The 26,753-nt window shown below is 39.1% G+C and overlaps 1 protein-coding gene across 2 annotated transcripts in view; it reads left to right on the plus strand.

The window, feature by feature from the left end:
• The window catches only part of CFAP58 (cilia and flagella associated protein 58), a 107,548-nt gene that overhangs the window by 17,299 nt on the left and 63,496 nt on the right, over positions 1-26,753 (plus strand). For both annotated transcript variants that reach the window (XR_005793642.1, XM_040486369.1), the window contains exons 8-11: positions 3,894-3,976; positions 8,773-8,964; positions 19,610-19,771; positions 20,466-20,612. Coding sequence is in view for 1 of the 2 variants with exons in the window: in XM_040486369.1 (XP_040342303.1) it covers positions 3,894-3,976; positions 8,773-8,964; positions 19,610-19,771; positions 20,466-20,612 (584 nt within the window). In the remaining variant the exon portion in view is untranslated. The remainder of the gene's footprint in view (positions 1-3,893; positions 3,977-8,772; positions 8,965-19,609; positions 19,772-20,465; positions 20,613-26,753) is intronic.

Consider the following 26,753-nt stretch of genomic DNA (forward strand, 5'->3'; position numbering starts at 1 on the left):
CGCTGGAATAAATAGCATCTATACTCTTAAGTCTGGGTTCTACATGACTTTATGCTTTAGTTCCTTTTCTCAGAGAAGATAGGGGATAAATTAAAACAAATGTTCCCCCACTAGCAATATTTGGGACAATGTTGTACCAAGAATCAGTGAGACAAAAATTAGTGGTTCCTAACTTCCTTTAAAAAAATGTTTATTTATTTATTTTGAGAGAGAGGGATAGAGAGTGAGCAGGGGAGAGGCAGAGAAAGAGGGAGACAGAGAATCCCAAGTAGGCTCTGCAGCTGTAAGTGCAGAGCCCTACATGGGGCTTGAACTCATGAACTGTGAGATCATGATCTGAGCTGAAACCAAGAGTCAGACATTTAACTGACTGAGCCACCAGGCATCACAATGGCTCCTAACTTCTTTTCTCTGTTATTACTTTACCATGTGATGAACCTTGTTTTTACCAGCTATCACATTGCCCCATGGAGGGAAAATTTAAGTGCTATGGAAGGTCACATAGCACAGAAAAATCATTAAGGATACAAACTATGGAGTCATGTCTACCTGGGTAAAGATCTCACCTTCATCGTATTTATTGTTAGGGGATGAAATGAGCTGATACATATAAAGCACTTGTGGACAGTACCTAACACAGTAAATGCTTACTAAATGGCATCTATTATCATCTGGGCGTATTACTATTTACATAAGCAGTAAGAGAGAATGCCATCTCATTCTGAAAAAGAATATAATTGAAAATAGGATATGCTAGTCAAATTTGGTGTGGCAGAAACAGCCCTGAACTTAGACACAGAGGATCTGGGTTTGACTTTGACTATACCAGAGTATGTGAGGCAGGAACACCTCGTTGAACTCATATGGGTTGTAGGTCACTGAATGAGATAACATGCATACCAGCATAAAAGCAGACATTGCCCCCCTAAAAGGTAAAATCTAAATCTCTAGGCAAGGTTATTAGAAATACATCTGACCCTTGAACAACATGGGTTTGAACTGCATGGGTCCACTTACCTGTGGATTTTTTTTTTTTTTTGGTAAATACCGTACATCACTATGAATGTATTTTCTCTTCCTTATGATATTTTTAGTAACATTTTCTTTTCCGCAGCTTACTGTAGTGTAAAAATGCAGTATATAATACATATAACATGCTAAATATGTGTTAATCAAACTGTTTATATTATCAGTAAGGCTTCTGGTCAACAGTAGGCTGTTAGTAGTTAAGTTTTTGGGGAGTCAAAAGTTATACATGGATTTTCATCTTCACAGGGGATCGGCATTCCTAAGTCTGGTGTTGTTCAACAGTGAGCTGTATTTGTTATGTAAGCCTTTGAAAAGTACAGGTATTTTTCCCTCTAAGACATCAGGAAATAATCTTTTATTGAGGTACAGCTAGAGCTTACCTTGAAAATTTCTCCATTCTTTCATTCAATACACTGAGTGCCTACTATGTGTAGTCACCAAGGTAGGCATTGGCTGCATGGAGGTCCCTGCCCTCGGGATGCTTACAGTCTTGCATGAGTTTACAGTCTAATGTTTTCAGTGATAGTTAGGAAGAAAAATAAAACTACTAGATCATATTTTGTAATTGGTTTAGTGACTTTCAAAACACTCCCATATTTAAATCGGTGTATTTTTTACTTGCAGTAGTTCAAAGTTTTGAAAAAAAAATTATTCATTCTGTGTTGAACCCAATTCTTCATCCTTAAGTCATATTTATAGAAGTCATCATGCTCTCTTTTGGTTATTTTATAGGTATCGTTAACATTATTTTTTCTTGGGGACTTCTTCCTTTTGAATGTCTGATCAAACAGTGGCACTGGACATAAGAGTTAGAAGCATGAGTCTTCCATGGGTTGTGATTTTTCTATCACAAAACCCAAAAAACTGATAAACTGCCAGAACTAATGAGAGTTCACTGGGGTGGCAGGTTATAAAATAAATATATAGGTATCAATAGCTTCCTTTCATACACAGAATCAGTTAGAATATATGATGGAAAAACCCCTTTTCACAATAGCAACTCAAGTAATAAAATATCTATAAATAAAGTTACCCGGATATCTGCAAGACATGTATATAAAACACACTCCAGAATTCTATTGAGGGGTATAAACGAAGACTTGAAAAATGGAGAGATATACAAAGTTCCTGAATGAGAAAGCTCAATATGATAAAGATATAAATCTGCCTAAATTAATCTGTATATTTGATATTTCCAATAAAAATTTCAGTAAGTTATATTGTTGGGACTTGAAAACTGATTCTAGAGTTCTTCCTTAAGAATAAACAGGTGACAATAGCCATAAAATTCTGGAAAAAGGGGTGATGAGGGAGTATTTGCCTTACTGGGTTAGGTTTTTAATATTATAAAGCTTCAATAGTCATCAAGTAGTGTAGTGAAAATGCCTGATAAACAGATCAATGGAAGAGATTGGAAAAAACAAAAAATACCCAACATTATCATTAAGATAAAGGTGTTTCATACCAGTGTTCTGTATGGACTATTAAGAAAATGGTAGCAGAACAGTAAGTTACTTTTTGGGAAAAAAAAGTTAACACCAAATGTGGAAACCATAAAGCAAAGATTGAGAGATTTAATGAAAGAGTTCTTACAAATCCATAAAAGGGGTAAACAATTCATGAGAAAAATGGGCATAGGGCAAGTGTGGGCAAATTTAAAAACAAATACAGGGGGCACCTGGGTGCCTCAGTGGGCTCAGGTCTTGATCTCATGGTTTGTGAGTTGGAGTCCCTCATTAGGCTCTGCGCTGATGGTGTGGAGCCTACTTGGGTTTCTCTCTCTCTCTCTCTCTCTCTCTCTCTCTCTCTCTCTCCTCTCTCTCCCCCCCCATTTCCCCCCTCAAAATAAATAAATAAACTTAAAAAACTCACTGTTAAAAAAAAGCAGAAATACAAGTAAGTGGTCATTAAACATGAAAAAGTAGTTGATTTCACTACTAATCAAGGAAATGTAAATGAAATACAGACATACTGGCTTTGATACTCTATTGGCTTGTTAAAGATCAAAGAGTGATAATATCCAGTGATGGTCTGGGTGTGGATTTAAGCTGCTATTAGTTTTCTGGAGAGAAATTTGGCAGTAGGAGAGAAATGTCTTTTTTTTTTATCACCTTCAATCCAGGACTTCCTCTTCTAGAGTAACAAATGAATGAGAACTTTCACAGAATTATGGCTTATAATTGCAAATAAATAAGTAAAATGGAAGCAATTTAAATGTTAAGGTAGGGGATTGGCTAAATAAATTACGCATTTTCATATAGTGAAATATCACAGAGTCATTAAAATTCTGTCGTAGTTGCACATTTATAATATAGAGAGGCATTTATTTTATGTTAGTTAATTACAAAAGCAAGCTACAAAACAGTATGTGTAGTATAATTCATTTTGGTGTATGTATATGAATGTGTATATATTTATATTTTTATGCACACACATATTTGCATAGGAAAAAGTCTGGAAAGAGACATATGAAAATCCTAAATAGATTCTGGTTGACTTGAAATTTTTTCCCTTTTGTTATTTGGATGTCTCATTTCTGTCTGTATTCCTAATTATTTGTATAATTAGAAAGATTTAGAAAGAGCAAGGACTCTTGGAGTCAGAGAAACCATGCTCCCAGCCTCAGCCCCTCACCTCTTGGCTGCAGACTGTTGGCATGTGGCTTAATTCCTCTAAGCCTCAGTTTCCATCTGAGGACAGGGGACCTCCTTCATGGCATTATGGTGAAGATCATGTAACCCTCAATAAATAGTAGTTTTATAGCTGCAGATAAATCTATAAAGCAGTTTCTCTGTTACATTGGCTTTGGCAGATTCTTTCTTAGGTTGGCTTCATATTTCTTCTTCTTCTCCTTGGTCATTTAGAGGTGGAGGCTTCAAAGAAACAAGCAGAACTTGATAAGAAAGCAATGGATGAGCTTCTGAGAGAAAGGGACATATTAAATAAGGTGAGTTTGTTTTCTGTAGCACTGGTAAACAAATGTCTTTCCTTAGTGCTATGATATCTGCCTATTAGGGGATAGAAAACTCTGAGGCGAACAAAAGTAGATTAGAAATAAATAATCGTGCTCAGTTTTCTTCCGAGCTGCTGTGCACAGTCCACCATTCACTGGCTGAGAATTGAAACTGCATTATCACCAGGGAACACAAAGGGACTTGGGAATTATCATATAAACGAGGAGCGGATTTCAGAGCGCTGTGTGGATTCTGATTTTATTGCTGGTGTGTTATTTGGCATCCTAAGCAGTTGATCAAAATTTCTGAATTTAATATCTGTAATCTGCAACTTTTGCTAATCCAGAAGATACAAGTGAACGCGAATAAAATTCTAACTTTGAGGTGTTCACTGAAAGAACAGCCGGTTGATGACAAAAACCTTCCCTGTACCTTTTCGGGATGTAGGTTTTCGGTTTTGCTTTTAGCCCTCACATCTCCTAGTCTTTGGAGCTCAATCCGGTCCAAAGCTGAGGAAGGGGTTGGGGGAGGCTTGAAGCCTGGAAAGCCTCCATTCAAGGGAGGGACCCTTACCCCCACCCCTTTCCTCTCCAAACCCTTCCAGAGGATTCCTTCCAGTGATAGTCACTCTTAGGAGATTAACTACTTTCAAGGATTTAGGGTAAATTTCTTGCTCAAGGATTTCCTCCAGGGAGAAAAAATCAAAGGGCCAGTTATAGAGGGGGGAGGCTGCTTGCAGAACAGTCTAGTCTGATGGCTTTTGTCCAAGAGAGCTTCGTCTCATCAAGTAGAAACAGCCTATATTTTTTCATTCCAACTTTTATGATTTCTTTTGATTTTTCAGAGTTGAACAAATATTGACAAAATAGATCACTCTGTAAGCTTAACTGAGACTAGGGATCTCAGGAAGTAGTAGGAAATTACATATCTTTACACGATGAGCTCTCCTTAGAAAATCATTGTGTTTTTTTTTTTTTTTTGCATAATGCTGGAAACTGTTCCTTTATTCTATAAATTTGCACATGCAAACAATGTTGTTGGATTTAGATTTGTAATTAAAATTTTTTTTTAGTTTAGAGAGAGACCACGCACAAATTGGGGAGAGGGGAAAAGGGTGGGGGGAGAGAATCCTAAGCAGGCTCCATGTCTAGCGCAGAGCCTGATGCAAGGCTCCATCTCACCACCCTGAGATCATGATCTGAACCGAAATCAAGAGTTGGATGCTCAACTGACTGAGGCACCCAGGCGCCCCCTTTTAATTTATTTTAAACATATACATTTAATTCATTTATATTTTATGTATTCTGGTAAACAACCAGTAGATTTTTCTGCCACAATAGGACATCTAGAGCATCATTACTTTTACATTTATTTGTTTAATTTGACTGATGTCAGTTCCTCCTCTAGGGCAGGGTATACTTTCTTTTTTTCTTTTCTGGTCGGCACATCCTTAGTGCCTAGCACAGCATCCAGCTCTCCGCAGGTATGCAATCAACCTTTACTGGTAATACATTCTTTCCCCAACGACTTGAAATGCCACCTTCACTGAATGAATGAGTGACATGGTTTTGACAGGCAGCAATGTTAATATATTTTGGCTCTTTCAGTGTCATGTTAAAGTGGCTTTGTCTTTTCTGGAGTGAAAGTTTAATTCAATACTTGAAAATAAAGTTGACCTTTTTTATTTTCTGCATCATCACCCAACCAAGGTTTACTGTCTTTATATTCCGTGGTTTTCAGACCCTTGGCTGCAAGTCTGTATTGGTAGGAGATTTAGGAAGGGGCCACCAGGTGCCTTGTGGAACCCAAGGATCCAGGTGGAACTGATGGGAACCTGACCTGACATCTTGGGATACACGAAAGCCCTGTCTCACCACCACTGGATTTCCTGCTGAGTTTTTGCTTTCGTTTCTCTCTTTCACAGAAGATTGCCTCCCTGTTTCCCAGTCTGTTTGGGGAAAAAAAAAGGCTGTCATCAACAGCTCCCAGTTTACATCCTCTATTGACCTTCAAAAAGCTAAAGGCCCTATTTCAAAAATCCCTGGTCCCTTCAGCTATGGCCAGAGAAGTGAACCCTCTTGCATGAGTGTGGCTGTCAGGGTGACACTGTTGTTGCCTCCATGTTTTCAGGGAACAATCTGGCTTCTCAGGCAGCCAATCCAAGGACTTTCTGCTTCAGCATCAGAAATCACTAGTGTAGCTTAAAAAAAAAATATCGGCGGCTGCGTCCCATCCCAGAATCAGAATCTCTGGATCTGAGACACAGGCATCTGCATTTCCTTAAGAAACTGCGTTAGTTATTTTATTGTAGTAAAATACACATAAGACAATATTTACCATTAGTGACATTTAGTACCTTCACAGTTTGTGCAACCATCACCACTATCTAGTTCCAGAACATTCTCATCACTCCCAAAGGAACCCCTACACCTGTAAAACAGTTGTTTCCACCACCCCTGGCAACTACTAGTCTACTTTTTTCTTCTATGGATTTGACTATTCTGGATATTTATGTAGCTGGACTCATACATGACTGTTTATGTCTGGCATCTTTCACTCAGAATGATGTTTTCAGGCTGAAACTGTGGTGTAGCATTAAAAACATTTTTTTTTAAACGTTTATTTATTATTGAGAGACAGAGAGAGACAGACCATGAGCATGGGAGGGGCAGAAAGAGGAGGAGTCACAGAATCCAAAGCAGGCTCCAGGCTCTGAGCTGTCAGCACAGAGCCCGAAGCGGGACTGGAAATCACAAACCGTGAGATCATGACCTGAGCAGAAGTCGGACGCTTAACCGACTGAGCCACCCAGGCACTGCAGGACTTCATTCACTTTTATGGATGAATAATATTCCACTGTGTGGATATACCACATTTTGATGACCTGTTTATTAGATGATGGACATTTGGGTTGTTTCCACCTTTTGGTTTTTGTGACTAGTGCTGCTGTGAACATTCATGTACAAATTCTTGGTTGGACACCTGTTTTCAGTTCTTTTGGGTGCATACCCAGGAGTGAAATTGTTGGCTCATATGCTAATTCTAGATATTTGCATTTTGAATGAGCTGGTTTTATTTTACTGTGTAGTCAAAGCCCTGTTACGTGATTAGGTTTAAATGCTCTAAGCTCACAAGAACAAGAGTAGAGCTAGGATTGAGGTTATCTTTGGGGTCAGCCAGCCCTGGACTCAAATCCTGGCTCTGCCCCAATCCTGTTGTATGAACCTATAGGCAAGCAGCTTAACTTCTGAGTCTTAGTTTCCTACCCTTAAAATGGGAGCAAGAAAGTACTCATTTCCAACCCTAGAGGAGAAAGCAGGAAAAGACCTCTCTGACCTCAGCCGTAGCAATTTCTTACTTGACACATCCCCAAAGGCAAGGGAAGTAAAAGCAAAAATGAACTACTGGGACCTTATGAAGATAAAAAGCTTCTGCACAGCAAAGGAAACAACCAACAAAACTAAAAGGCAACCAACGGAATGGGAAAAGATATTTGCAAATGACATATTGGACAAAGGGCTAGTATCCAAAATCTATAAAGAGCTCACCAAACTCCACACCCGAAAAACAAATAACCCAGTGAAGAAATGGGCAGAAAACATGAATAGACACTTCTCTAAAGAAGACATCCGGATGGCCAACAGGCACATGAAAAGATGCTCAACGTCGCTTCTCATCAGGGAAATACAAATCAAAACCACACTCAGATATCACCTCACGCCAGTCAGAGTGGCCAAAATGAACAAATCAGGAGACTATAGATGCTGGAGAGGATGTGGAGAAATGGGAGCCCTCTTGCACTGTTGGTGGGAATGCAAACTGGTGCAGCCATTCTGGAAACCAGTGTGGAGGTTCCTCAGAAAATTAAAAATAGACCTACCCTATGACCCAGCAATAGCACTGCTAGGAATTTACCCAAGGGATACAGGAGTACTGATGCATAGGGGCACTTGTACCCCAATGTTTATAGCAGCACTCTCAACAATAGCCAAATGATGGAAAGAGCCTAAATGTCCATCAACTGATGAATGGATAAAGAAATTGTGGTTTGTATACACAATGGAGTACTACCTGGCAATGAGAAAGAATGAAATGTGGCTCTTTGCAGCAACGTGGATGGAACTGGAGAGTGTTATGCTAAGTGAAATAAGCCATACAGAGAAAGACAGATACCGTTTGGTTTCACTCTTATGTGGATCCTGAGAAACTTAACAGAAACCCATGGGGGAGGGGAAGGAAAAAAAAAAAGAGGTTAGAGTGGGAGAGAGCCAAAGCATAAGAGACTGTTAAAAACTGAGAACTGAGGGTTGATGGGGGGTGGGAGGGAGGGGAGGGTGGGAGATGGGTATTGAGGAGGGCACCTTTTGGGATGAGCACTGGGTGTTGTATGGAAACCAATCTGACAATAAATTTCATATATTGGAAAAAAAAAAGAAAAAGAAAATCTCCCTTAAAAATTATTTTTGCATATGCTGTCATATACATATACATTTTATGATGATACCACATTATATTTGTTGTATTTTAAAATACAGACTATTTTTTTTTTTTAAAAGGAAGTACTCATTTCCCTTGGATGTTGTGGTCACTTAGTGCACTTATGTATGTGTGTGTCTTGTGCAAAATTAACATAATCTCTAAATAAGATGTAGAGAATATGATTATTTTTATTCACCCAAAAAACAATGTATCTAATTATTTTAGGGGTGAAACAGGGTAAATTTACCCCCCCGCCCCCGCCACACACACATTTTGAGTAACGTGACTGCTCTCTTGTCTTTATTTTTAGAACATGCTTAAGGCAGTCCATGCGACCCAGAAGCAGATAGACCTGGTAAAGCTCCATGAACAATCCAAGAGGAACCTGGAAGAAGAAATCCAGAACTACAAGGATGAGGCTCAGAAGCAGAGAAAGATCATCTTTCAGCTGGAAAAGGAGCGAGATCGGTACATCAATGAAGCCAGTGACCTTACCCAAAAGGTAAGTCACTCCTTGATGATGTGGATGAGCCCAAGCACGTTCTTTCTGATTGTCACACACTGTAGCAAAGAGGATTTATTCAGATGTGCACTTGTGGTTTGCGTGAGAATTTAAGAGAAATGACGTCAGCAGAGTAAAAGCTGTCCCAGAGCTGATCTGGGCCAAACTGCGAAATGGACAAGGCCAGTGCTTAGGGGTCCCCTTCACCTGTTGTCGTGCCGTGCAGCTTCCCAGAGCTGGATGCATGGGGGTGGGATGGGATGGTGGGGGAGCTCTTGGCATCGTTATCTCTGCACCCTTTGTTCACACCCCCCACGTCTGGCCCTGAAACCCTTGTCTCTTCAGACGGAGGATTGCAGCTAGTAGTTAGGAGCAAGGCATCGAATTAAATAACCTCAGATTAAGACGTGAGTAACTACTGGCATCAGGCGAATGTTCACACAACTATGGGCAACCTGAAACCTCACCTGTGGCAGAAATTCACACGTTGTGTAGCTAAGTCCCACATCTCTACCTCTTGTAAGCTGCTGGGGAGAGAGAATGCTCAAGGCAGTGTCTTGAAGAATGACTTCGGGGATTTGGATTCTACTTTAACCAGTTGTCTTAGCACATTGCCAGCATTAAGCATGACTGGTCAGACTATCCACCTTCAGTGCATTCACAGCTGCATAGAGCAGGGGGCTTCATGAGGGGGTTTCATGGTGTCAGGAGGTGGGGTTGGGAAATGGGGGAAAGTTTTAAGTATGAGGCTGAGAGAAGAGAGTTTGGGAGAAAAGACTCATTTAATGAGGTTCCCAACCACCCGCGGCTGCCTCGAAAAGTGTTCTCTACTCTGCAGCATAAGCCCTCTTTATCATCTCCTCAATGAAATCTTCAGTGCGTTCTACAGTGTTTACCAGTGCGCTTGAATGTTTACATTTGTTTTGTGTTTTTTTGGAGTGGGATCTCAGAGAAGATGACAAGGAGGACAGCCAACATTTGAATTATAAACATTAAGAAAGTGGGAAACAAGCATTACTGTTAGGAAATCAGCTTCTTCCTGCTTAGACTAAATAAATGCCGAGCAGATGTTTGTAGAATGTAAGTTTGGAGGAACACAAATGCATATGCTCTGTCAAGCCCTGGCTGGATGTGTCTTCCTTGTAAAAGATCCCCCCGGTGATTCTCATACCCCTGACTGGGAGCCGTTGGTATACAGCATTTCTCTTCTGACTTAATCATCTTACAAGCGCCATTGATTGATTTCCTGACTCGGAGACGACCAGCTGTCAGTTCAGGAACTCGTATTCTCCAGCCTGGGCTGGCCCATTAGGCTCTGCATCCGTCAGCTTAAGCTGTAACAAATAACCCTCAAATTTCAGTGGTTTATAGCAACAAAGATTTATCTTTTGCTCAAATCAATGGCCTTTGAGGGTCAGCTGCAGCCCTGTTTCATGCCATCTTCACTTCAGGCTGGCCTCGTACAGAGGGAAAAAAGAGTAATAGTGAACCTTGTGATGCTCTCAGAGCTTCTGCTGGTAAGGGAAGGGCGCAGGGCTTGTCCATTCATATTCCCTTGGCCAAAGCTAGTCACGTGGCCAAGCCCAACATCCCTGGATAGGAGTATAAATCCTTCTAAGAGAGAGGCACTGTCTGGTGAGACAGTAAATATATCTGAACATATAATCTGCCGCAGCTTCCTACTTCACCTTCTTGATGATCAATCTCTCTCCACTCCTGGCTGCCATCACACTATCAAAACTAGCTGTTAAAAATTCCGATGTGATCTTAGTATCACCCCCAGCCTTACAAACCTCTGTCACTTCTCAGCAACTGGGGCAGTGCATCTTTAGCACATGTAGAAAATAATATGTCTATAGCTAGTGGGAATTAGGGGGAAGCTGCTCAGGGCTGCAGTGGACTAACCCAGGGATGCCTTGGTCCCCCCTGGTAGAGTGAGTCAGTATTTGGACACATATCTATAACGCATGCAAGACAAAGTAATTGGTGTGCTGTGATTTATGAGACAGAGTCCAAGCTCTTTGTTCTTCCTGGAAAATCCTTCCTTCCCTTCTCTGTATGGAAAACTCCTCTTCATCCTTCAATACCCAGCTCAAGTGCTCATCTCTGGGGTCATGCCTGCTCTGACCTCTACTTTGTGGATTTGTTGATATCTCTGGAATGGCACTTATCATCTTCTCGAGTATTTTCTTTGCACATTTGCTTTTCTTACTTTACAGAGAGCTCTTGAGAATAGGGTCTTTATCTCATTCATTTCTGCACCTGCAGTGTGCTGGTAAATACTAGGCACCAATAAAGTGTGTGTTAAACAGATGGTTGGATGACAAGTGATAAAAAGAATGCTGCCACTGATTTTAATACAGGATTATATATTTTTCTGTTTCCTTGTAAAAGGTAAGGGTACCAAGTTTTTGTTGTTGTTTATTTTTTCTCTTTTCTTTTCTTTCTTTTCTTTAACTTAAATCCAAGTTAGTTAATGTATAGTATAGTATTGGTTTCAGGAGCAGAATTTAGTGATTCATCACTTACATACAACACCCAATGCTCATCCCAAGTGTCCTCCTTAATGCCCATCACCCATTTAGCCCATCCCCCCACCCAACTCCCCTCCAGCAACCCTCAGCTTGTTCTCTGTATTTAGAAATCTCTTATGGTTTGCCTCTGAAAGTGCCAAGTTTTGCTGGTAACTGTTTTTCACAATTTCTGATGTTTAATCGCATAAGCTTATATAATGTATCACTAAATCATCTGAGCACAGTTCTTAAAATATTATTTATTAACTGCAATTTTTCTGTCTCTTACTTAACCCCTGATAGCCTTATATATGTTGCTATGGCAACTCCAGTCATCTCTAGACTTCTTCTTAAGGTCCCGTGTGTCCTTAATACATATAAGAAATATGCCCCTCCCCATATTTCTTTCTTTGTTTACTGTTACACACACACACACACACACACACACACACACACTCGCACACACATACCTCACTCATTCAGACAAACAGAAAACTCCCTTTCATGCATTCTATTGATAGGGAGTTGAGGACTGATATCAGGGGCTGGGGATAATGTCACAAAACTGATGTTTTTATCTATTTCTGGAGTGAGTGTATGTTGTTCCAAGTTTTGACCCAGCAATTTCTTTTGTAAGAACTCAATCTATGGAAAAATAAAAATGCAAAGAGTTTTACAAAAGAACATTCTTTGAAATAAATTCTGCTACATTTATATGAGACAATATTATGTACCATGAAAACCACGTGTTTGAAAAGTAGTTTTAAAAATAGGGAACATGTTCACAATATGAATCTGACAAAAACAGAATGCAAAATTACTTATATGGTTTGACCTAGTTTTATCCGTGTGCATAGGAGAAGGGTTGATATTTGATTTTGAACTCTTCGTATTTCTTATTTTCTAAATAGGTACCAAATATTTTTTGAAAGATGGATGGAAAGTATAATTAGATATCTGAATTAACTACTCAAAGACTTACTTATAGGTACTTACATTAAATTCTTCTTCAATAACATATTTATCATTATGGGCCTTCCCTCACTTCAAATTCATTTGGAACATGTTGCCATAATGGACAATCTTACCTGAACTATCCTTGGCAGTTTTAGCTGTGAGTGACTTATGGCACGGTCTCTTCTGCCTTCTGGGCTGCAAAAACAGTGTCGATATTTGCCTTCTGCTTCTTTCCATTTAGAGAAAAAAAGGTGAAATCTTAGATACTAAAAGGCCTACATTACATTTTATTAATTTTACTTGGCATTTGCAAACAAGGCAGAAGATCCTTTTCTGTGCCAGAATTGGATGGCTCAGAATCCCAAACCTTTTCTTATGTGCCTGTCTCAGTCAACACTTGCCATAATAATGCTGCATAATACAGAACCACCAAATCTCCCTGGAGTGCAAAAACAAGCACTTATTTCGCACACATCTGCAGTTGAGTGGGAGTCAGGTGATCGAGGCTAGGCTTGCCTGTACTTGGCTTGAGGCTGTGAATTGGGTCTGGTTTTGCTCTACATGTTTCTGATTCTCAGGATGCATGGTGTTCTCATGGAGAAAGAAAGGAAAGCAAAGGACAAACCCACCACACAAGCACAATTCACAGCTCTCTACTTGCCTAATGTCCTTTGACATCCCATTGGCTGTGGCAAGTCACATGTCTGATCTCAACAGCAAGGGGAGATAGATTCTTCCCACTGAGGTGGTGGGGACAGGGAGAGGGAGTGAATATTTGCAGAACCATAAGATAACCTAGTCCAACGTTTCAGCACTTTTTATCCTCATGGTTTCTCCTCTGCTGCACTCCCAAATTTTACTATTCAGATAAGTCGAGAGGCACTAGGAATGGCATTGTGAGTTGTGGTCCACCATATTTACTGAACTTTTGTAAATTCTGGGTAAAACCATTCCTGGTTAATAGTTAAATCTGTGACCCATCTTGCACATTATGCACTTAACTCATTTTAGAACCCCTCCCTTTTCATTTTAAATATTAAACTTCTGGCCATTCCTCTCCCAGACATTTTATATGCCAGAAAGCATTCTTTCACAATGGATGCTTACCTACATGTCCCTTAATGCTCTGCTTATTTGCCTGTAACAGTGTCGCTCACGCAAAACCCTCCTGCACAAAGTTCCAAGGCATGAATAATAATGTGCTTTCAAGGGCTTAGCAGTAAATGAGGAAAGCAAAGGTTGATCAAAGAAATATTGTTGACTGAATAGGTACTTCATGATGAAATGAAGCTCCTGTTTCTTTGATATTAATTTGAAGTTTTATACAGAGCATCTTCCATAGGATAGAACCCCGGACATACACAAATTATAAGCTTTTTCTGTTGTAATAAAATTAGTGTACAAGGGATTACTGCTTTCCTGAAGAACAGAATTTGATCCATAGAAACATCAAATTTGTTAAGTACTAATATTATAGAATAGGAAATATTATTAACCTGTCACAAAAATCTATTATTTATTAAATGATGAAATTATGATATGCTAGGTACTTAGATGATGGTGCAAATATATGTATCTTCTCACTTAAATCCTCATAATAGCCATCTGAGGTAGATACTATTATATCCCTCATTTTGTAATATGTTATTGTAATATGTTATTACATAATGTAATATGTTATTAAACATACGTAATATGTTATTGAAAACAGACACATAGATATGCCTCTCTAAAATTTAAGGTGGAAGATAAAATAAGAAAGCAAGAGGGACGCCTGGGTGGCTCAGTCGGTTGGGCGTCCGACTTCAGCTCAGGTCATGATCTCGCGGTCCGTGAGTTTGAGCCCCGCGTCGGGCTCTGTGCTGACAGCTCAGAGCCTGGAGCCTGTTTCAGATTCTGTGTCTCCCTCTCTCTCTGACCTTCCTCCATTCATGCTCTGTCTCTCTCTGTCTCAAAAATGAATAAACATTAAAAAAATAAAAATAAAATAAATAAAAAATAAGAAAGCAAGAAAAATAGAGGAGACTTAAAATCTCACGTGCCTGGCCACATAGGGTTTTTGTTTGTTTGGTTTTTTTGGTTTGTTTGCTTTTTTTAGAGAGTGAGTTTTTTAGTTTCATTATGAAGGTAAAGACATTGTCAGCATTCAAACCATTGACATTGAGTCAGAAAAACTTATTGGAGAAGTTTATTATACTGATATTTCATCAAATGTAAGTTAAAGGGTTCCAAATTCAATGACCTACTTTCTTATCCTGCCTTAGTCTATATGATGTTTTGACTATGCTGCAGATTTCCAGCATGCATTATTGATTTTTATCTCACTCTTATTTCTATTGGCAGGTTGTTTTAACAGAAAAAGAAAAGGTAGTAGGTTATAAACTGGAATTGTACCCTCATAGTGCACTGTAAGCATTTTCTGGGCTAGTCTGAAGTAGGCTTATGAGGGCCAGGATCTCCAAGTCTCTGGCTGTAACAAAGCTTTCTATATTTGTGTGGGATTTATCTCATGAGTTGGTTTGAGGTATCTAAAAGTGTAATCAATTAATTAAACTCCAGTCCCACAGCTGGCATCCCATATTCTCTGATATGCCATTTTCAACAGGGGACAATCTGCTGACTAAAGGTTTTGCTCCTACTTAACACTCCACACATTTTATGAATTTTCAGGATTTGACATCAGTTTGAATGATTTCCATAGAAAAAAATCGAGTTCCAACCCTCAGAACTAAATTGCTTTGTAAATTGTCTTTTCCTTTTTCCTTTTTTTTTCCATTGTCACTTAACTAAAATATCTTTGATCTTGGTATCACGATGGGTTCTTATTACTCCCAGCTTTAACAATCCAGAAGCATGTGCACTGTGATTTTGTGCACTGTTTTGTGCAGAAAGATGGACCCTGCCAGCCGGATGCCTCCAAAAGAAATGCCCTTGGCTGTATCCTTTTTTCTGGAGTGTTCTTCGGTCTGTGCAAAGGATTATTCTTGTTATATCTCAAAGTGATTGAACAAGCAATTTTTTTCTTTTCTCTGATGTGCAGCTTGATATTCTGAATGCTGATGATGCTGTTCAAAGTATTTTCAATCCATTCGTTTCACTGACCCCAAAGAGGGTAATCATGTCCATAGAAAGGCTAAATTTTAGTCTAAAGTAGTGCTTTTTATTTTTTTTTAAATCAAACAAATAACTGATCAACTAATGGATATCTTATTTAGGTTTTTACATTTATTTTTAACTTACACATTTTCGTTACTGTGGCGGTACCTTAAAACACTGCCTGCTCGGGGCGCCTGGGTGGCGCAGTCGGTTAAGCGTCCGACTTCAGCCAGGTCACGATCTCGCGGTCCGTGAGTTCGAGCCCCGCGTCGGGCTCTGGGCTGATGGCTCAGAGCCTGGAGCCTGTTTCCGATTCTGTGTCTCCCTCTCTCTCTGCCCCTCCCCCGTTCATGCTCTGTCTCTCTCTGTCCCAAAAATAAATAAACGTTGAAAAAAAAAAATTAAAAAAAAAAAAAAAAACAAAACACTGCCTGCTCTAGATTCTACAGATGTGGATCAAAGAAATGAGGGGAGAAGGAATGGGGTTTCCATTCATTTCAGGTGTATCCACATGCCTTTTCCCCAGACCTTCTTGTCTCAGATTTTCTAATTTATTTCCTTCTAGATCCTCAACCAACCATCGCAACCATTCACCACTGTCTGTATACATTCTTACTTTGGGATACTTTCTTTCCACACAGAGTGGATGATAGCAATTAATAATAATAAAACTATAAAAGCATATGGAAATACTTCGTACAAATCTAGTGGCATAAATTTAAAAAAATGGCCGAAATGGTCAATTCTCTCAAAAATACATACCTACATCAAGGTTTGACTTGAGGAGAAGTAGAAAACAGAAAAATCAATAGCTATGGCCACCAAAAAAAAAAAAAAAAATGAGGGAGAATAAGCTCCAACACTCACAGAGGACCTAATAACTTTATAATTGAGTTTCTTCAAACTTTTAAGAATCAAATAGTTCTCAGGCTCTATAACTTTCGAAAAAGTGCTGCTCATGCACTTTGTATCTTTTGGGGTAATACTGATTGGCACTGCTCTACTGATGTATAACCCATGCCTTCTGCAGTGATAATGAGTAAAGACTCCAGGCCAAGGACAGAGCTTGGGGTCTGAGGTGAGTCCTTGGTTGGGATGGTTGAGGAAGAGGTAGTTCCCACAAATTGTGTAAATCCCAAATATTAACTGCTTAGAAAATATATGTAGGACCATTCTTAGAAACTATCCATTAACCTTCCAGTGTTTGAACCTGTCATAACACCCTATACATGTCCTGGTTATATTTGTACCTTGGTTATCCATTTTGTGGTGGAGTCACTCAGTAGAGGTGAACTTGAGGGTAGGGAATGTGTCTTCTGGTTCTTTACATCACTAGTGCTTTTACAGTGCCTGCCATAGATAAGTCCTCAATACATGTTTATTGAGTGAACGAATAAATGGGTGAGTGAATGAAAGAGTGAACAGAAAGGTACTCTGTTCACTTTACGAAACTAGCAGAAACCTTGATACTGAAATAGAACGAAAAAGGAAGTTAGAGACTTAGATCACTTGTGAATACTTATGCAGAATCCTAAATGAAATTCTGGCGAACCAAATTCAACAGTACATTAAAAGCATCATCCAGTATGACCAAAGAGGGTCTGTCCTGAAACTGCAAGGATAGTTTTCTGTTAAGAAAACTGTTGCTGGCACTATGGAAATGGAAAGTGTTACAGCCATTTTGGAAAGCAATCTATCAATATCTATTAAAGTTAAAAACATATATGTCTTTTGAACCAGATATTTCACTTCTGGGAATCCTTCCCAACAGAAGTAAAAACACAGGAGCATAAGGACACATGTACAGAAATGATTATTTCAGCAGGGTTCAGAGCAGCAAAAAAGTGGAAACCAAACTAAGGCCCCTCAGAGGGGAAGAGCTGAGTGTATAGTGTCTCACTCACACTGGAGGGCATTAAACCACCTTTAAAGAGAATGAATTAGAGCTACTCCACATGATTCCCCAAAATATTATTGAGAGATTAAAAAGCAAGGTGCATAAAATGTGTATAAGGAGATCACATTTTGCTAAAAAATAAAAACAAAACCCAAAAAAGCAAGACAAAGGAAGACAAACAAATCCCTGTGTCTGTATATTTACTAGTTGAAGAGCTGTAGGTGATATTACTTTTTTTTTTTAACTTAAATTTCTTTCCTTGTAAAATGAGGGTGATTAATAATGCATATCTCATAGGATTTTTTGTAAAGATTAAATGATAGAATGTACCTGAGAAATATTGGCTGTTATTATTATTATTATGCTAGAAGACTTGAATATGTGTAGAATTCAAAGAAAAATGTGGAAGAACACATACTAAATTGTTAACCTGGTTACTTTATGTGTCAATGAGGGGTTGATATAGGTAGAAGAGAGAAGGAAGATCCAACTAAATAAGTAAAAGAAAAAAAAATTCACGTTGATGCATTTATTTAAAATTATGGCACATGGGACTACTTATAAACACATAAAATTAAAATACTTGTAAAAGGAAACATTTATTAGTAAGTATATCAAATAAATAGAACCAATAAGAAAAAAATAGTCTAAAATAATGTACGCTGAAAAGGCTTTTACTAAAATTTAACTCCATCCTTCCTTAAATATTTTTTAAATGTTTATTTATTTATTTTGAGAGAGAGACAGAGAGTTGGGGAGAGGCAGAGAGAGAGAGGAAAAGAGAGAATCCCAAGCAGGCCCCGTGCTGTCAGTGCAGAGCCCAATGCCGAGCTCGAACTCACAAACTGGGAGATCCTGACCTGAGCTGAAATCAAGAGTTGGAGGCTTAACTGACGGAGCCAACCAGGTGGCCCTTTCCTTAAATATTTCTAAGAAAACTTTGAAAGGTGTTTATTTAAAGTTATAAAGGATAAATATATTAAACACTAGGCATCATTAACTCTGATGGGAAAACATTAGAACCGTTTCTTGGAGTGTGTTTTCTGGAATACTAACTCCACATGGGGGAATAAAAGGCTTCTGTAGTGCAATGACTGGGGAACATGTTGCTCACAAGTAACCCACACCTGAGTCGTAATGAATATGAGTATGTCAAAGGTGTAAGTACTTTTTGACCTTTAGGTTCTAGGTAAAATACCTCCTTTTCAGAGAAACCTTCTCTGGCCATGTTACTGCATGGACATGCCCTTGTTTCTATTCTCTGTCACATTGCTGTTTCTTTCCTTTAGTTATAACCATTAATTAAAATAACGCCACTGAAATGCAGTAAAAATCTTCTGAAGAATTTTCCCCTTACATATTCTAGCTTTTGTCTAGACCATCATTCCATTGATTCAGTCTTCCTTGCTAAAGTTTTTCTTCTGAAGGAATTTTTGAAGAAGTTTGTCCTTAAAAAATCAATTTCTGTGGACATTGCAGCTAAGAGTCATGATTATATAATTTCAATTGTATGGATTGCTTTTGAGAAGCATTGGCTCACGGTGGAATTTTGTGCCTCGGTTTTTCATAGTTGCAAAAAAGAGGCAGTTATCTTGTATCTCATCTTTCCTAGAAGTGTTTTGTGCACAATAGAATGCATTTTTATGAAATCCTTTGAGTTTCCCTGATGGAGCGAGTTTGACATTGGCAAGACAGTGCTTTGATTGCTATCGATGTCCAAAGGCCACTTTTCTTTTTCGTGGTTAAATTTATAAAGCTGTGCGTGTGGCCAAACAGCTAAGTTATCTCTTATCTTTCTTAGTGCTCCATGTGAAGATCTGTTTAAACCTGCACCTTTTCTTTTTCTTTTTCTTTTTCTTTTTCTTTTTTTTTTTTTTTTTTCGGTGGGTGGGCGTTCAGGAGAGGTTTTCAGAATTGAAAGAATTTTTTTCCTCTTGTGATCACAAAATAACTGCTAAAGCCTTCATGCTTGAGCAGAACTCTGGTGTAGATAAAATGTATGTTTGCCCCTAATCAGCTGGGCTGAACTTCTGTGTTGCACTGCAGTGATCAGAACTGCATTCAGATTTCCTGATTGCTAACATTTCTACCAGCTACTCTTAGATCAAAATCTCTGTTTGTCCTGAACTGATAATTACAGATTGGCTATGTAACCATTTTTCTATACTTCTTTTTCCCCCAGGTTCTCATGAACATGGAAGACATAAAAATCCGTGAAATGCAGATTTTTGACTACAGGAAAAAAATTGCTGAATCAGAAACTAAATTAAAACAGCAACAGAACCTGTATGAAGCAGTGAGGTCAGACAGGAATCTGTATAGCAAAAATCTAGTTGAGGCTCAGGTAAAGAATATGTTTTTGTCTTTATGTTTTGACTCCTCCCCTTCCTGGGTTCAAAGCAGTTTCTGTTATCCTAATGGCAGGATTTAGAACAAGGGAGGCAAGAAATCTCATGGAATTCACCTGAGAGAGAAGGATCAGTTTGTGCAGAACTATCAGATTATTTGAAATAGAAATGACACAACTTGATACAATGGGAAGATCATGGTCCTGCTTTTAATTATTATGTAGAATTGCCATTCTCTTGTTTCTAATTTTTCAAACTGCTAATAGCTACCATGGCTGAGAGGGGAGCAGCATTCTGTTGTCATTTAATTGCACATCTTTGCTTTGTAATCTCTTAGTTATGATGTTTGTTGTTGGGCCAATTCTTCCCTTGTAAAATGAAGAATAAAATGTGTGTGTTGTGTGTATGTGTGTTGTATGTATGTGTTGTGTGTGTATGTGTGTGTGTGAACTGTTCATTATGCATACTTTGTATATATCTCATGAGAATATTTTGAGAGTTAATGCTACAAAGTACTTTCAGGTTGATGGACACAAGGTACAAAGGAACAGCAACCTGGTGGTGATTGTCCAGGAGACCATTGTTTTGAGAGAACCTCCCTTAAAAGCTCTTGACTATGTATTGAGCTTCTATACAGAGGGTGATGTCTATTTAATTCACTTTCAAACATTTCTCCTTTCATTTTGTTAGGATGAAATAACAGAAATGAAGAGAAAATTAAAGATTATGACCCATCAGGTAGATCAGCTGAAAGAAGAAATCTCAGCCAAAGAGTCAGCACTTGTGAAGTTACATCTGGAACAGCAGCGGATAGAAAAGGAGAAGGAAACTTTGAAGGTACAGATCTTATAATAAAAGTGATGGACCAATAGACTACCTCTTTGGCCCACTTGAGGCAGGCTCCATGCTCATTGAAGGCAACAAGGTGCAGGGAGAACAACCGAGGAACCAGGAGGATGAACTCTAACACCTTCAGGTCAGGCTTCTGTATGGGTAGTGCTCCCAGGTAGAGCAGAGGAGGAAGCCAGTGGAGATGCATAAGCACCCCTTTCACCTATACTGCTATTATCACATCAGTGGAAGAGAAACTAGCAGGTCAGCAGTGCCTAGGAAGTCCTGGAGCTTGCAGGCTTGCTACAATCCCTTTGCATTTATAACCTCAGTCCAACACCCATACCCAGCCCTCCCAAACTCTTCCCCGGGCCTTCCATAAGGTGGTGCTGGCAAGACTTTGTCCCACTGCTCCTAATAGTTGTTTGCTTTATGTGCACCTGACTTTTCTACCTGCATTAACATTAGCCACTCCTCCAGAGCATCACCTCTGTCTTTATATATACTACTAAGACATATCCTTTTAAATCTACTAACTTCGAACATTATATGTCTACCAATATAACATAAAGACTTTCCCCAAGAATACAGACCAAATAATTATGCCCTTTCAAATCCATGAACCAAATATGTTTTAGTATACACATTCACTAAACCTAATGTATTTTCCTTTTCCTATCCAATCCAGTAGATTTCCCTTCTAATCCATTTGACCGAAGAATTAAAAAGGAACTGCTAAGAGTATGAAAGTATCACTTTCATTTGAAAATGTATACGCAGAATACTCATGGATGTCTATAAGCCACTTGCAGGAACTATCTATAGCAAATGAGAGACTGGGTGTCTTGGTTTCTGCACATATTTGTTTTCAAATATAGTTTCTATATTGAAAATGTGTAGCTTTAATGCCAAATTTCCTTGATTCCAAGATGCCATAGATTGAACATACACTCTGAATTTCATAATGGGTTTTGTCAACTTAATGATGGGTCTTCATGTAAATAAGACTACTATATTAAATCAAGGCACGTTTGGTTTGAGAAAGATTAAAATATAACAAAACTGCCTTTACAAAAAGATATGATAATTGATATTTACCTAAGACTTGATCTTCCCACTCTAGATTATGATACAAAAGGAATAGGAGGAGGGACTTAAGATGGTGGAATAGTAAGGGGACCCTGAGCTTGCCTTGTCCCTCGAATACAGCTAGATCAACATGAAATCATTTTAAACAACTAGGATATCAGTCTGAGGATTATGAAAACACTCTGCACAATTGGAGGGAGAGAATGTGACAGAAGCAAGGATTGGAGCTGTGAACTGGGGGAGAGGAAAGCAGTGGTGCTGCGTAGGGAAGGGAACCCTTTGGCAGGGAGTGGTCAGGAAGAGAGAGAAAGAGTGGTGGGGATTGAATTAGTGTAGGATTTGTGGGAGATTCTGTGATGCAGGGATCCTCTGGGTTGCACTGGGAGAGATTGCCCCCCACTTCCTACTGTACATTTTGAAGAGGGTTTTTTTTTTTTTGCCTTTCCAAGGACAAAAGGCCCACCAGGAGCTGTTGAGTGGCCAATTCAACTTCAGGGAACAGAGGTGCCCTCAGATGGATGATATCCTGGTCCCAGCTTTTTGCTCTGTGCCACAATAGACTCCAGCCACTGGGTGTGCACTGTGTGACTACTTTTCTGGGACAGAACAGTGAAGGGCTTGCTGTGAGTGTCTCCTCCAGAGGAGGGGAGTGGTCTGAGTTTTGCTGGGCCTTTTAAGATTTGGTGTTTCGAAACCCAGCCATTGGCCAGAAATAAAACACAGAACTGTGGCACTGGGAAGACAGGTTAAGGATAGAGATCTGATGAAAGCCTGGGACATTTTTCTGTGAGTTCCTCCTGAACAGCAGAGGCTGTGGGTTCCCATCTCAGGGGAGGAGAGGATGGGATGATGCCATCTTCCACCCACCCCCCTGCATACCAGCAGTATCAGACTTCAGAGCGAAACACAGCACCATCTAGTAGAGGCCGAACTTGCTTCCACCAAGCCCCGCCCACCTACACCTTCCAGGCATATCTCCACTAGGGCAAGTTGGCCTGAACCAGAGTAGCAGGACCCTTGTCCAGAAGACCAGCACAAATCCCTTCCACCTGCTTTGTCTACATTTTATAGTGTGCTGCAATGTTTCAGCTCTAAGGGGAAACTGGATCTAGCTTCATTTGGGTTTCTTTTTGTTTGTTCATTTTCTTTGCTTCTCTTTTTGTTTGTGTTGTTTTCTTTTTCTTTCTTGGGTACAGAAAGAGAAAATTTGTTGTTCTATTTTATTTTCTTTATTGTTAAACCTTTTTTGAATTTTTAATTTCTTTTTAAAAATATTTTTTCTTGGGGCGCCTGGGTGGCTCAGTTGGTTGAGTGTCTGCTTCTCTGATGAACATGGATGCAAAAAGTTTCAACAAAATACTAGCAAATCAAATCCAACAATACATGAAAAGAATTATTCACTATGACCAAGTGGGATTTATTCCTGGATTGCAGGAGTGGTTCAATATCTGCAAATCAATCAATGTGATATACCACATTAATAAAAGAAAGGGTAAAAACCATATGATCATTTCTGTAGATGAAGAAAAAGCATTTGATAAAGTACAGCATCCTTTCTTGACAAAAACCTTCAAGAAAGTAGGGATAGAATGAACATACCTCAACGTCATAAAGGCCATATACTAAAAACCCACAGCTAATGTCATCCTCAGTGGGAAAAAAACTGAGAGTTTTCCCGTTAAGGTCAAGAACATGACAGGCATGTCCACTCTCACCACTATTGTTCAACATAGTACTGGAAGTCCTAGCCTCAGCAATCAGGCAACAAAAAGAAATAAAAGGCATCCAAATTGGCAAGGAAGACGTCAAACTTTCACTCTTTGCAGATGACATGATTCTCTATGTAGAAAACCCAAAAGATTCCACCAAAAAAATCGCTTGAACATGAATTCAGCAAAGTTGCAGGATATAGAATTAATGTACAGAAATCTGTTGCATTTCTATACACCAATAATGAAGCAACATAAAGAGAAATCAAGGAATTGATCCCATTTACAATTGCACTAAAAACCATAAGATACCTAGGAATAAACCTAACTAAAGAGGTAAAATATCTGTATGCTGAAAACTATAGAATGCTAATGAAAGAAATTGAAGAAGACACAAAGAAATGGAAGAACATTCCATGCTTTGGAAGACCAAACATTGTTAAAATGTGTATGCTACCCAAAGGAATCTACACATTCAAGGCAATCCCTATCAAAATGACACCAGCATTCTTCACAGAGGTAGAACAAACAATTCTAAAATGTTTATGGAACCAGAAAAGACCCTGAATACCCAAAATAATGTTGAAAAGAAAACCAAAGCTGGAGGCATCACAATTCCGGACTTCAAGCTGTTATTACAAAGCTGTAGTCATCAAGATGGTATGGTACTGGCACAAAAAGACACATAGATCAGTGGAACAGGATAGAGAACCCAGGAATGGACCCACAGATGTATGGCCAACTAATCTTCAACAAAGCATGAAAGAATATCCAATGGAAAAAAGTCTCTCAGCAAACAGTGTTGGGAAAACTGGACAGCGACTTGCAGAAGAATGAACCTGGACCACTTCTTTATACCATACATAAAAATAAATTCAAAACGGATGGAAGATGGAAGACAGGAAACCATTAAAATCCTAGAGGAGAAAACGGCAACCTCTTTGACCTCGACTGCAGCAACTTCTTACTAGACATGTCTCTGGAGACAAGAAAAGCAAATATGAACTACTGGGACCTAGTCAAGATAAAAATCTTCTGCACAGCAAAGGAAACAATCAACAAAACTAAAAGGCAACCGACGGAATGGGAGAAGATATTTGCAAATGACATATCAGATAAAGGGTTAGTATCCAAAATCTATAAGGAACTTATCAAACCCAACACCCCAAAAACCAGAATAATCCGGTGAAGAAATGGGCAGAGGACATGAATAGACACTTTTCCAAAGAAGACATCCAGATGGCTAAGAGACACATGAAAAGATGCTCAACATCACTCATCATCAGGGAAATACAAACCAAAACCACAATGAAATACCACCTCACATCTGACAGAACGGCTAACATTAACAACTCAGGAAGCAACAGATGTTGATGAGGATGTGAAGAAAGGGGAACTCTTTTGCACTGTTGGTGGGAATGCAAACTGGTGCAGCCGCTCTGGAAAACAGTATGGAGGTTCCTCAAAAAGTTAAAAATAGAACTTCTCATGACCCAGCAATTGCACTACTAGGTATTTATCCAAAAGATACAAAAATGCTGATTCCAAGGGGCACATGCACCCCAATGTTTATAGAAGCACTATCAGCAATAGCCAAATTATGGAAAGAGCCCAGATGTCCATCAACTAATGAATCAATAAGAAGATGTGAGATACATATACAATGGAAATTACTCGGCGGTCAAATAGAATGAAATTCTACCACTTGCAACAACATGGATGAAAGTAGAGTGTATTATGCTAAGTGAAATAAGTCAGTCAGAGAAAGACAAATATCATATGATTTCACTCATATGTGGAATTTAAGGAAAAAAACATAGGGGCAGGGGAGGAAAAATAAAATAAGATAAAAATAGGGAGGCAAACCATGAGGGACTCTTCACTATAGAGTAAACACTGACGGTTGATGGAGGGGTGAGTTGAATCAGGGTGATGGGCGTTAAAAAGGGCACTTGCTGGGCTGAGAACTGGATGTTATAGATAAATGATCAATCACTAAATTCTACTCCTGAAACCAATACTATACTATAAGTTAACTAACTTGAATCCAAATAAAAAATAAATTAATTTAAAAAATTATAACAAATCTGCATTTAAATGCATTTCCATATAAAGAAATATAAATATATATTTTTAAATTGGAAAATATCCTTCATCTTTGCTCCTGTTCTCCTTGTTCGAAGGAATAGTTTTGTAGATGGTAGCTTGTTTCACCCTGGAGCCTGTATTGGGACGGGTTTATTAATCATTGAATGAATCGGAAGAATCTTTTTATAAACAGTGCTTCACCCATTGGCCTCATGGACCCATGTTAGCAAGGCTTCAGTGTAGCTCTATTTGGTACATCATGACATTGATCCTCATCAAAAGATTATGACCCTATGAGTGGGGTCCAAGGTGGAGCTAAACTGCCTTCTATAAAATTCTGCTTTAGATAAAGCAATGTCCTATGCAAAAGATCAATTGTTCCTTATTCCCTAGAGTTTGACTTGGTTATTATTTGTTTCAATTATGCCCTCCATCATCATACATGTACAGCTCCAAAGAAGCGTCATAATAAAATGAAGGGCAATAGAGCTGGTATTTGGTCCTGTACCAGCACAGCTGGAAGCTGGCGAACACGAAAGATGATTAAAGGGCTTCTACCCTAGAGAGTCTGCTCTAAACGGGGAATCCCAAGTCTGGATAGCTTTGGACCATTGATTATAGAAAGGTGATTGGTTGCTTTGGACTTCCTATGAAACCAGGGTGACTTTTTTCCCCTGGCATTTGCCATTGAGGCAAGAATGAGGAACAGAAAAAGGATGTCTGCTTAATCTATTTGAGGTTATCCAATGGTGCCTCGGCTGGATAATTTTGGCCTATCATTAGGCCTGCTTGACATTCTTTAGAAAAATACGACAGCTCAAATGTGGAGTTTCAGCCTCTTGCCTTTTTAGCCTCATATTTGAATCACGTTTCACACAGGTCTCTGGATTTCATGCATCTGAAGTTCGCAAACCAAAACCCTGGAGGGAAGGGCAGATTTTCTAGTACCTTTGCTCCAAGAGACATTTAGCCTATTATTGTTGGGCTCTACAAAGCTTCGTGGGCACCTAATTCCTCCTGGAAGGGCAAGCCCCAGCCTGTGTTTTAGACCATGATACGCCTTTTTTTTTTTTTTTTTTTTTTAACGTTTATTTATTTTTGGGACAGAGAGAGACAGAGCATGAACGGGGGAGGGGCAGAGACATTTAGCCTATTATTGTTGGGCTCTACAAAGCTTCGTGGGCACCTAATTCCTCCTGGAAGGGCAAGCCCCAGCCTGTGTTTTAGACCATGATACGCCTTTTTTTTTTTTTTTTTTTTT

The sequence above is a fragment of the Herpailurus yagouaroundi genome, unplaced genomic scaffold (genome assembly GCF_014898765.1).
Source record: "Herpailurus yagouaroundi ecotype Mexico unplaced genomic scaffold, PumYag 163, whole genome shotgun sequence".
Classification (NCBI taxonomy): Eukaryota; Metazoa; Chordata; class Mammalia; order Carnivora; family Felidae; genus Herpailurus; species Herpailurus yagouaroundi.